The sequence below is a fragment of the Salmo trutta genome, chromosome 11 (genome assembly GCF_901001165.1).
Source record: "Salmo trutta chromosome 11, fSalTru1.1, whole genome shotgun sequence".
In the NCBI taxonomy this organism is placed as follows: Eukaryota; Metazoa; Chordata; class Actinopteri; order Salmoniformes; family Salmonidae; genus Salmo; species Salmo trutta.
In genome coordinates, this window is record NC_042967.1 from 8,591,401 (window position 1) to 8,604,636 (window position 13,236).

At 42.7% G+C, this 13,236-nt stretch overlaps 1 protein-coding gene across 1 annotated transcript; it reads left to right on the top strand.

Annotated features, from left to right (window-relative positions):
* Positions 1–8,289, top strand: LOC115201882 (zinc finger protein 583-like). Its single transcript, XM_029765764.1, has 5 exons — positions 1–71; positions 266–433; positions 5,357–5,434; positions 6,288–6,399; positions 6,605–8,289. The coding sequence occupies exons 1-5, from the start codon at positions 63–65 to the stop codon at positions 7,585–7,587; spliced, it is 1,350 nt and encodes a 449-aa protein (XP_029621624.1). The 5' UTR covers positions 1–62; the 3' UTR covers positions 7,588–8,289.
* Positions 8,290–13,236: the final 4,947 nt, after the last annotated feature.

A 13,236-nucleotide genomic window follows, 5' to 3' on the forward strand; every position in this document is an offset into this window, starting at 1 on the left:
GGAGAGATGACCAACCAATCACTGTTGATGAGGGGAGTGGAACCTCAACCCAGCACGTTATCATGATAGAGGTTAATGTAATAGTGTTGCATAAAAAATGTGCTACTTTGTAAATCAAAGTATTTCAGAAAGGCTCCCCTCAGCTATTCACTTGTTTACATGTACATCCTTATTTATCTGCCATAGGGGAGCTTGTGAGACTTCCCTACAACATTGTTATACAATTTAACTTGTGTACTGATAACCTCCTCTCTTTTTGTGTCAGTCTGCAGAGGCTGCAGGTCCTGGAGTCAAACAGGAGAGGTCTGAAGGAGAGGAGGACCTACGGCACAGCAGAGACATCCAGACTGGAGCAGCTGGAGCGCCCCCTGTAGCCACGGAGGACCCCACCACCCCCCCAGTGCAGCCCAGGACCCGACACAGAATCACGGAGGTCAGTGGAACGCCGAACGCCGTCCTCAAGTCAGAGACAGACACCGAGACTTTAACGGGGCTGGGGCAACTTGGCTGTCCTCTTGCTTCCCGCTCAGAGTATTTACTTTATGGTAACACGAGCCAGAAGACGGTGCGGTCTCATCCATATTCAAGTGACTTGTTACAGACTCAGAGTGGCCCGTCCTGTTCATATGCTACAGAGACAGAGATGATACCTGGTGACATGCCTTTGGTCTTGGATACACAGACTAATCCAATGAGAGGGGACTGGAACCAGTACAGTAGTAGTGTAAACTCTGAAGGGTGCCTAGATAAGAAAGGGGAGGGGCTGATCGTAGATGAGGTGACTGTGAAAGTGGAGGGCGGCGCTCCTCTGACATGGAATGCAGACCAGACTCACTTAGGAGAAGGACACTCGCAGGGCAACACCAGTGACTTTTTAGACTATAGGGAAAGCTTACAGACAAATCTAAATGTTGCGACCCACTCCCCTTTACTCACGTTCAGAGATTGCGACCCAGTGTCCACGTCGATGGCACCTTCCAATTCACACGGCCGCATCCTTTTCGACCAGGTATTGAACTCAAATGACAGCGCTAGAGCCCAGGCTCAGGGAGGGGGAGCAACATCAAACAATAGTAAAGAGAAACGGTTCCTCTGCATGTTCTGTAACAAAGGCTTCAGCTGCCCCCAGAAGGTGGAGATCCACCAGAGGGTCCACACAGGGGAGAAATCCTTCAGCTGTACCCAGTGTCACATGCACTTCGCCAAGGCTGGCAACCTGAAGAGGCACCATATGGTCCACACAGGGGAGAAACCCTTTAGCTGTAGCCAGTGTCACATGCGCTTCGCCCAGGCTGGTGACCTGAAGAGACACCAGAGGGTCCACACAGGGGAGAAACCCTTCAGCTGTACCCAGTGTCACATGCGTTTCACCCAGGCTGGTGACCTGAAGAGGCACCAGAGGGTCCACATGGGAGAGAGGCCATTTGCCAGTACGCACTGTGGGAAGAGGTTCTCAGAGAGGAGATACCTCAGGATGCACCAGCAGAAAAAACATTCCACTCTATAACATAGAAAGTAACCATTCCACTCGATAGCTTCTTACATTTAGATCAATCCCTGCATTAAAGACAAGATACATTTTCATTGTTGTCAGCGGAAAAGATCCACAGATGCATTTAGAATAACAAGAGTAACAGATTTCAATGTTGAATATTCCTGGGTAGAATATTGCATCCAGACATTGTGTGGAACACCTTCCTAATATTGAGTTATACCCCATTTTTGCCCTCAGAACAGCCTCAATTCGTCAGGGCAATGACTCTACAAGGTGTCGAAATCGTTCCACAGGGATGCTGGCCCATGTTGACGACAATGCTTCCCACAGTTGTCAAGTTGGCTGGATGTCTTTTGGGTGGTGGAACATTCTTGATACACATGTAAACTGTTGAGTGAGAAAAACCCAGCGGCGTTGCAGTTCTTGACACACTCAAACCGGTGCGCCTGGCACCTACTACCATACCCCATTCAAAGGCACTTTTGTCTTGCCCATTCACCCTCTGAGTGGCACATATACACAATCCATGTATCAGTTGTCTCAAGGCTTAAAAATCATTCTTTAACCTGTCTCCTCCCCTTTATCGACACTGATTTTAAGTTGATTTAACAAGTGACATCAATAAGGGATCATAACTTTCACCTGGATTCACCTGGTCAGTCAGTCATGGAAAGTACACTGTTTTGTACGCTCAGTGTATGTCCACCATGATGGGTTTAACAACAACAAGGCAACAGTAAACATGTCGAGACAGGAGATGTGCGTGTTCAACGTTTGGAGTTTCAGTTGATTGCAATAGCACCCTCTTGGGCCAATCAGTGTAATTCTGTAAATGCCAGGGCCCGGTTTCACAAAATGGTTCTAACGATGAAAAGAAAGAGAATGGAGAAGAGAAAGATGCCCGTCACCTTATTAAATCAGCCACTTACTTAGATAACTAGCAAGTTGAGCTTAAGTAAAATTCTGTGTTTTTCACACAGGAAATATCTTGCTGCTTTGTGAACACAGATCTAAAATGCTTATTGTAATTTCTGTAAAATGCAATATTTACTTTCAGCAAAACATTAGGAAATGTAGCTGGGTACATTCTTTCTATGATAAACATTAGAAAGATGATGGCCGTGCATCGCTTTTGCAAAAAATGACCTTGCTTTTTCATTTGTAAGTTTATTTGTGTGGCTGCCAGCCAAATAGCTTTGCACTTCTGTTGTCAGCTTCATTTTCATCAGATATTTTCTGCCGAATGTGTTTCACTAATGTTTTTATTGTGAAAGAAAACTATAGTTGCACATCCCTGATCACACTTTTGAAGCAAAAAAAACTCACTGACTTTCAATTTAAAACGCAACGCTATCTACACAGCAGGTCTCACCTGCATCCGCTTTCTCCCGTTGTGCTATTTGCAAACCAACTGTTCCGGGGAACTGCAGTAAGCTTCATAATGTATAATGAAGAACGCAATCTGCTTTATCTCCTAACGTATTGCACAAGTTGACTGCAGGTATTTACTTAGTAATAGGATCGGACCCTTTTTTTAAATTTTCGCCTAAAATGACATAACCAAATCAAACTGCCTGTAGATCAGGACCTGAAGCAAGGATATGCATATTCTTGATACCATTTGGAAGGAAACACTTTGAAGTTTGTGGGAATGTGAAATTAATGTAAGATAATAACACAGATCTAGTGAAAGATAATACAAACAAAAACATGTTTGTTCCATCATGTTTGAAATGCAAGAGAAAGGCAGTTAGGATTCTGTGTGATTTTAGATGTTGTCCACAAGATGGCAGCAGTGTGTGTGCAAAGTTTCAGACTGATCAGTTTATTTTTTTAATTTAATTTAATTTCACCTTTATTTAACAGGTAGGCTAGTTGAGTACAAGTTCTCATTTGCAACTGCGACCTGGCCAAGAAAAAGCAAAGCAGTTTGACACGTACAACAAATACAGAGTTACACATGGAATAAACAAACACAATCAATAATACAGTAGAAAAATCTATATACAGCATGTGCAAATGAGGTAGGATAAGAGAGGTAAGGCAATAAAAAAGGCCATGGTGGCAAAGTAATTACAATATAGCAATTAAACACTGGAATGGTAGATGTGCAGAAGATGAATGTGCAAGTTGAGATACTGGGGTGCAAAATAAAGAAATAAAGAAATACAGTATGGGGATGCGGTAGATTGGATGGGCTATTTACAGATGAGCTATGTACAGGTGCAGTGATCTGTGAGCTGCTCTGACAGCTGGTGCTTAAAGCTAGTGAGGGAGGTAAGAGTCTCCAGCTTCAGAGATTTTTGCAGTTTGTTCTAGTCATTGGCAGCAGAGAACTGGAAGGAGATTGGAGATGTTTAATGTGAGTCTGGGAGGAGAGATTACAGTCTAACCAGACAGCTAAGTATTTGTAGTTGTCCACATATTCTAAGTCAGAACCATCCAGAGTGGTGATGCTGGACGGGCGGGCAGGTGCGGGCAGCGAAGAATTACACCACTTTTACATTACACCATTTTGTATCAAGTCTGCCAGGAGTTTGCCCAAATGTGCCGAATTGGTCAATTTATACATTTAAGTACATAACTATAGAGAACATACAAAAATGCTATGGTAATAAAAAAAATAAGTTTACACACTCCCAGGAATGTCATACATGATGGATCATAAGGGGGGTGGAGCCAGAGACAGCAGTGGGGTCAAACTGTAGAACCCAGTTACTACATTTGAATATCAAAATAGATTTTTTTTCAAACAAAACTACATTTTATCTCTGGGACCCTCAGGATGACAAATCAGAGCAAGATTATTGAAATGTAAGTACATAATTTACCTTCAGAGGTGAATGTATCATACCAGTTGCCGTGATAAGTGTTTTGTTGTTGTGCACTATCCTCAAAAAATAGCATGGTATTTATTTTCTGTAATAGCTACTGTAAATTGGACACTGAAGTTAGATTAACAAGAATGTAAGCTTTTTGCCCATGTAAGACATGTCTATGTCCCGGAAAGTTGGCTGTTGTATACAATGTTTTCTAGTCACATTATCGCATATTGAGCAACAACTGTCTCGGTTTAGGGACATCGATCCGGTAGAGGTTAAGTAGCTACAAATATAAAAATGTATTGAAAAACTGCAAAGAAATAGTTACTACGGTATTGATAAACCATCCTGTGACTATTTCCAAATACCCCAGTATACACGGTTTACCTCCCAAGCCTAGTTCCTAATGTTTTGTACACTCGGTGTATAAGGCATATACTGTATAAGCCTAAAAGGTCTGTTAGATATTGTGTTTGTACTGTGTAGGCTATAATGATGTTCACAAATGCCTATTTCATTTCTTCCATTCAATACTTATTTTTTTTCCCAAGACACTTTTAATGAGAATATGAATGCAGATTTGTAGTTGACATATGTGGTGTATTTAAAACTTGTTTATGTTTATTAATAAACACAAGATGGTACTCTAAGACTATCATTGAGACTCTCTTTAGTATACATCACATCTGATTTCATCCTATTCTGCATACACTGAACAGCACTTTATAACCATTATACACTTACTAAATATACCTACACATACCCACACACTAACAAACACATACTGTAGATGTCAAAATAGTTTTGTCAGGTTTGTCTGACTTTTGACTTATCATAGCTGACTCATTTACCCACTACATCATATTTATGTCCACCATGATGGGTTTAACAACAATGAAATCATTCTGTAACTACAGTACAGGACTCAACAGTGGGGATGGGTAAACACTCCATGTTGAAAGTGTGTTTATTATCTGTGTGTGTTTACGTACCTGAGGGAGTGTATGTCTGTGTAATCTGTATCACTTGTCTCTTCCAGGAGGAGGAGGGTCCAGAGGTGCTGCTGGTGAAGGAGGAGGGTTGTGAGGAGGGTCTGGGGAACCCTGAGGGGAACATGGTCAGTCACTGTGAACTACTGTCTGTATGGTATTAGGCCTCTCAGAGTAGGAGTGCTGATCTAGGATCAGTTTAGCCTTTTAGATCATAATAAATAAGACTATATAGACAGGTGGGGACCTGATCCTCAATCAGCACTTCTACTCTGAGATTCTTTGTGGATACGGGCCCTGGGCATTTCAGAAAAGGTCTTAGGAATCCAGTTCAAACTTTTTTTTAAGACAATAAAAACCTCCCAGCTCAGAGTATGTTTTAGGATGATGTTAAGACACTGCTCAGACAAACTCTGAGCCAGGAGTAAAATCCACTCATAAAAGTTTCTCAGCTGGTAATCACGACAGTTTGAGGTACCGTAAAGGAAAGATGGTGATGACGCTCATTAACATTGTTGCAAATAATGGGGAATAACCAATCGCAATGAGGCATCGCCAGCTGTGAACTCTATAGCAGTGATTCCCAAACTGGGGAGGCAGAGTGTAATTTTGAAATTTGCAAGTGGCACAGGAACCACAGACTCGCTGCATATTTACCCATTAGAGTAGGAGTAAAATGTCTCTATTCTCAGCACTTACGACGAATTTCCTACTCTGAGATGCTTTGTGGATACGGGCCCAGGTCTTGATCAATTTTGTCTTAAGTGTGGGACTATGTCTTTTGAATTATGAAACCATTGAAGAGTGTCAAGTAATCAAATCAACTAACATGTTTGCTGCATAGTATCAAATCAACTAGCATGTTTGCATAGCACCGCACGGCATAGCAATGCCTCTTTGCCCAATCAGATGATGCCTCATAGCAGGGTGCTCATATCAGATTTCTTGATCCAACATCCTCTCACTCTGTATCTCTTACAGTCAGTAGACATGGAGGATGGGAAGCCTGATCTGCTGCTGGTCAAAGAGGAGACAGTAGAAGACGGACCAGAGAGCATTGATCTGCTGAGTGGATTAAAGATGGGGGAGCAAGGTAAGGGAGAAATACATATATCCTACATGCAGTAATCTTCAATTGGACTATTTTTTATTTTCTTCATTCATAAAATGAAATCAATACAACTTACAACATACAAAACACACACATTATAATGTATGAACAAGTAATTGACTCAACTGGACATGTAGAGTCTTCTCTGCCATGTTTTTGAAGTCTATTTTCTAACCTCTTTCTGAAGGTGGTTGGCTGGAGGCTAACAGAGCAGACTGGGTGGCCATCTTGGATTCCCAGACCCAGACGGGTGCAGCTAAGAGCCCAGGGGACAAGGTCACTGAGCAGGCCAGGACCAGAGGGGACAGCATCAACTTTGGGTTGGGGAACAACACTGTTAAGCACAACCTGAAACAGACAGTCGATCACAAAACAAAAACCGAACTTAGTCTCCATGACAACATACTGGTCGAGACCAGGGCGAGGCGTAGATTTGGTCCGCGGGGACGGGGAGGTGTCTGTATGAGAACAGACACCGACTCAGCTAGCGACGCTCCGTCCTGCTCCTATAGTTGTGATTCAGAGAGACTGATGGAGCCTCAGGTTACCCCCCTAACAGGTGCTGCCTTCAGCCTGCCTTCTAAAGGATCTATCAACTTGAACATGGACCCTGCGACTACACAGACACTCCCTGGCCTTCGTCCTCCTCACACTCTCCTAATGTTAAACCAGACCTCAGACAATGCCAGTGCCTCAACACTAAATGGCTACACAAGCCCATTGACAAATGACAGTAGTAGTAATGCTATCAGCAAATCCGGTGACAAAGAGAAGCGCTTCCCGTGTTCGTTCTGTGGGAAAGCCTTCAGTTTCCCCAAACAGGTGAAGATCCACCAGAGGATGCACACGGGGGAGAAACCATTTGTCTGCCCCCTATGCCGGGCCAGTTTCTCCCACCCGTCCAACCTGAAGAGGCACCAGAGGGTCCACACAGGGGTGAAACCCTTCAGCTGTACCCAGTGTCACATGTGCTTCACCCAGGCTGGCCACCTGAAGAGGCACCAGAGGGTCCACACGGGGGAGAAACCCTACAGCTGCCCCCAGTGTGAGAAGAGGTTCTCCCACCAACACCATCTGAAGATGCACCTGAAGATCCACACAGGAGAGAGGCCGTTCGCCTGTACGCTACCTCAGGATACACCAGCAGAAAATGCACACAGCCTTGTATAGATTGTAGTGATATGTAGTATTAGCTGGGTATAGTGTAAAGTGACATGTAATGTAGGACTAGTTAGTTTGTAGTTAATTCTGTTGGTTTAGGATGTAGTAGGGAACTGGATGAGGTGAACTGAGGAAAGAATGAGTATGATGAGACAGAGTTGTTGATATGGTGATGCTTGGTTTGATGGTATCTGTAAAAATGCTTCAATGCTTTTTGTTTGATGCTGGTGTTTTATAATGAGGAAATTATAGTGCCTTAATTCATGTTTACTTGACATAAAGTAGTGAAGATGTGCGTACTGTAATGTTGAACCTTTTCCAAAGCGAGGGCACCAGATTTACAGATAAGGTAAAGTGTTACCATAGTGAGAAAAGTTATTCTGCTTGTCACATATATCATTTGTGCAATGTTGAGTGTGTGGCCATTTAAAAAACATTACATTCAAAATTGACTCTGTGCTGACTGACTTGGTTATTTTTGTATCATTGCAGGGACTGAGTTGCCCTTCTCTCAGTCTACTCAAAACATACTTCATTCTTGAATCAACACATGGATTTTTTTATAAACTCCAATGACTCCATGTTGTTAGGTACTTGAATCACTTTGTTAAAGATGGGCTTGACTGTGGTTAACATTTTATGATATAATTTCATGTTTCTGTAAGTACAGCAAAGAGTTTCTTATATAAACCTTTATGCTTTTCTGTTGAATTTGGTGAATATCTGCTCTGAATTAAGATGCAAAGATGTCTGCAGAAAGAATGGGGTGTCAGCTATGACATGACATCTTGAGTTTGAGAACATCTATTTGGGTAATTGAACTACAGTAATTGAAGTTGATTTACAGCCGCTAACAGAATTACGGTAACGAAATTAAGTTATGGGTCCCCGATCTGTACTATACAGAAATGCATAATTATGGATTTGAATGTTCATGGTGATGAATTCTGAATAGGTACACAAAGGTAGAAATATGCGATATCCACCTTTGCGTATTTGGGTATTAATCTGCACACTGGCTATTATTCTAATGCACTCGACCCCCCCAAACAAGACCACAGTTGGTCCGAACCAGACAAAATCTAAACCTTACATGTACAGTTGAAGTCGGAAGTTTACATACACTTAGGTTGGAGTCATTAAAACTCGTTTTTCAACCACTCCACAAATTTCTTGTTAACAAACTATAGTTTTGGCAAGTCGGTTAGGACATCTACTTTGTGCATGACACAAGTAATTTTTCCAACAATTGTTTACAGATTATTTCACTTATAATTCACTGTATCACAATTCCAGTGGGTCAGAAGTTTACATACACTAAGTTGACTGTGCCTTTAAACAGTTTGGAAAATTCCAGAAAATTATGTCATGGCTTTAGAAGCTTTTGATAGGCTAATTGACATCCTTTTAGTCAATTGGAGGTGTACCTGTGGATGTATTTCAAGGCCTACCTTCGAACTCAGTGCCTCTTTGCTTGACATCATGGGAAAATCAAAAGAAATCAGCCAAGACCTCAGAAAAAAATGTGTAGACCTCCACAAGTCTGGTTCATCCTTGGGAGCAATTTCCAAACGCCTGAAGGTACCACGTTCATCTGTACAAACAATAGTATGCAAGTATAAACACCATGGGACCACGCAACCGTCATAGCGCTCAGGAAGGAGACGTGTTCTGTCTCCTAGAGATGAACGTACTTTGGTGCGAAAAGTGCAAATCAATCCCAGAACAACAGCAAAGGACCTTGTGAAGATGCTGGAGGAAACAGGTACAAATGTATCTATATCCACAGTAAAACGAGTCCTATATCGACATAACCCGAAAGGCTGCTCAGGAAGTAAGAAGCCACTGCTCCAAAACCGCCATAAAAAAGACAGACTACGGTTTGCAACTGCACATGGGGACAAAGATCGTACTTTTTGGAGAAATGTCCTCTGGTCTGATGAAACAAAAATAGAACTGTTTGGCCATAATGACCATCGTTATGTTTAGAAGAAAAAGGGGGAGGCTTCCAAGCCGAAGAACACCATCCCAACTGTGAAGCACGGGGGTGGCAGCATCATGTTGTGGGGGTGCTTTGCTGCAGGAGGGACTGGTGCACTTCACAAAATAGATGGCATCATGAGGCAGGAAAATTATGTGGATATATTGAAACAACATCTCAAGACACCAGTCAGGAAGTTAAAGCTTGGTCGCAAATGGGTCTTCCAAATGGACAATGAACCCAAGCCTACTTCCAAAGATGTGGCAAAATGGCTTAAGAACAACAAAGTCATGGTATTGGAGTGGCCATCACAAAGCCCTGACCTCAATTCTATAGAATGGGCAGAACTGGGCAGAATTGTGGGCAGAACTGAAAAAGCGTGTGCGAGCAAGGAGGCCTACAAACCTCACTCAGTTACACCAGCTCTATTGTGGGAAGCTTGTGGAAGACTACCCAAAACGTTTAACCCAAGTTAAACAATTTATAGGCAATGCCACCAAATACTAATTGAGTGTATGTAAACTTCTGACCCACTGGGAATGTGATGAAAGAAATAAAAGCTGAAATAAATCATTCTCTCTACTATTATTGTGACATTTCACATTCTTTAAATAAAGTGGTGATCCTAATTGACCTAAGACAGGGAATGTTTACTAGGATAAAATGTCAGGTATTGTGAAAAACTGAGTTTAAATGTAGTTGGCTTCAACTGTATGTCTACGTTTCACAAGTTTGGACATCACAGTAGAGTTCAGTGGAAAGTATTCAGACCCGTTACAGCCTTATTCTAAAATGTATTAAATAAAATATTTTCCTCATCAATCTACATACCCCATAATAACAAAGCGAAAACAGGTTTTTAGAAATGTTTGCAAATGTGGGGGCTCCTGAGTGGCGCAGTGGTCTAAGGCACTGCATTGCAGTGCTAGCTGTGCCACTAGAGATTCTGGGTTCGAGTCCAGGCTTTGTCGCAGCCGGCCGCGACCGGGAGACCCATGGGGCGGTGCACAATTGGCCCAGTGTTGTCCGGGTTAGGGGAAGGTTTTGTCGGCAGGGATATCCTTGTCTCTTCGCGGACTAGCGACTCCTGTGCTGGGCAAAGTGCACGCTGCCACGGTCGCCAGGTGTACAATGTTTCCTCCGACACATTGGTGCGGCTGGCTTCCGGGTTAAATGGGCATTGTGTCAAGAAGCAGTGCGGCTTGGTTGGGTTGTGTTTCGGGGGACGCATGGCTTTCGACCTTTGCCTCTCCCGAGTCCTTTCGGGAGTTGCAGCAATGAGACAAGACTGTAACTACCAATTGGATACCATGAAAAAAGGGGTGAAAAAAAGAAATCTTTGCAAATGTATTAAAAATAAAAAGCAGATATATTCAGACCCTTTGCTATGAGGCTTGTAATTGAGCTCAGGTGCATCATGTTTCCTTTGATCATCTTTGAGATGTTTCTACAACTTGATTGGAGTCCACCTGTGGTAAATTCAAGGACCACCAACATTCTTCCTAGAGCTGGCCGCCCGGCCAAACTGAGCAATTGGGGGAGAAGGGCCTCGGTCAGGGAGGTGACCATGGTCACAGTGACATAGCTCCAAAGTTTCTCTGTGGAGATGGGAGAACCTTCCAGAAGGACAACAATCTCTGCAGCACTCCACCGATCAGGCCTTAAATATAGAATAGCCAGACGGAAGCCACTCCTCAGTAAAAGCCACACGACAGACCGCTTGGAGTTTGCCAAAAGGCACCTAAAGGACTCTCAGACCATGAGAAACAAGATTCTCTGTTTTGATGAAACCAAGATTGAACTCTTTGGCCTGAATGTCAAGCATCATGTCTGGCACCATCCCTCTGGTGAAGCATGTTGGTGGCAGCATCATGCTGTGGGGATGTTTTTCAGCAGGAGGGACTGAAAACTATTCAGGATCGAGGGAAAGATGAACCTTGATGAAAACCTGCTCCAGAGCGTTCAGCACCTCAGACTGGGGCAAAGGTTTACTTTCCAACAGGACAACAACCCCAAGTACACAGCCAAGACAACGCACGAGTGGCTTCCGGACAAGTCTCTGAATGTCCTTGAGTGGCCCAGCCAGAGCCCGGACTTGAACCCGATTGGACATCTCTGGAAAGACCTGAAAATAGCTGTGCAGTGACGCTCCCCATCCAACCTGACAGAGCTTGAAAGGATCTGCAGAGAAGAATGGGAGAAACACCCATTGGGAGAAACTCCAATTCTATCTCGGGGATCTACAGACAGTTCCTTGGACTTCATAGTATGGATTTTGCCCTGGGATGCACTGCCAACTGTGGGGTCAACTGTGGGACCTTTATATAGACAGGTGTGTTTTTTTTCTAAATCATGTCCAAACAATTGAATTGGCTACAGGAGGACTCCAATTGAGTTGTAGTGACATCTCAAGGATGCTGAAATGTACAGTGTCTTCAGGAGTATCAGTAAAGGGGTGTGGATACTTATGTGAATTAGATAATTCTGTATTTCAATTTTAATAAATTTGCTCAAATTTAAAAAAAAAATACATGTGTAGATGGGTGAGAATTGTTATTTTTAATCCATTTTGAATTCAGGCTGTAGCAACAATGTGGAATAAGTCAAGAGGTATGAATACTTTCTGAAGTCACTGTACATTTCAGTTCATACACACAAAGTTGGTCACATGGGGGAGAGCTGTTGTAACATGAGGTGTTGCTTTATTAGTTTTTTTGAAACCAGGTTTGCTGTTAACTTGCGCTATATGAGATGGAAGGGAGTTCCTTGCAATCATGTCTCTGTATCAGAGGAGGCTGCTGAGGGGAGGATGGCTCATAATAATGGCCATCCCATTAGCTACAGCTATAACCACAAGCCCACCCTCCCCAGTTAAGGTGCCACCAAGCTCCTGTGCTCTGTATAATACTGTAGATATATCGGGACCAGTTTGTTACTGGTCGCCCATTCTAAAACTGACTGCAACTCTATGTTTAGGGTCACTTGTTTAGGGTTGCAGTGATTTCACTTGTCACGGTTGTCGTCGGTGATGGAGGACCAAAACGCAGCAGGTATGTGTATGCTCATCTTGAGAATTTATTAACTTAAAAAATGAACATACAAAAATAACAAAGAAACGAACGGACGAACAACTACAAACAGTCTGGCCAAGCAAAGCTCAACACAGAACAATCACCCACAAATAACACCCACAAATAACAACCACAAATAACAACCACAAACACACCCTAATATATGGGACTCTCAAACAAAGGCAGATAGACAACACCTGCCTTCAACTGAGAGTCCCAACCCCAATCAACACAACATAGAAACACACTCACCAGACTAGACATAGAAATACATAAACATAGACTATAAACCAAAACCCCGGAAATACTAAATCAAACACCCTTTAACCAAACACACCACCCTGAACCACATAAAACAAATACCCTCTGTCACGTCCTGACCAAACTACAATACTAATTAACCCTTATACTGGCCAGGACGTGACATCACTAGCTGTGGTTGCTGACACATATAGGGTTGAATCATCAAAGGCTGCACTGAAATTTAATAGTATAGCTCCCACAATCTTCTTATTATAAATTTATTTTAACCAATCATCAGTCATTTGTGTCAGTCTAATACATGTTGAGTGCCCTTCTCTTTAAGAATTCTGAAAGTCTGTATTG

Excerpts from the sequence above, each read along its gene's own strand:
- LOC115201882 (XM_029765764.1), top strand. Across the intron at positions 434-5,356 it reads CCCGACACAGAATCACGGAG|GAGGAGGAGGGTCCAGAGGT; the intron begins GTCAGTGGAACG and ends TGTCTCTTCCAG. Across the intron at positions 5,435-6,287 it reads GGAACCCTGAGGGGAACATG|TCAGTAGACATGGAGGATGG; the intron begins GTCAGTCACTGT and ends TATCTCTTACAG.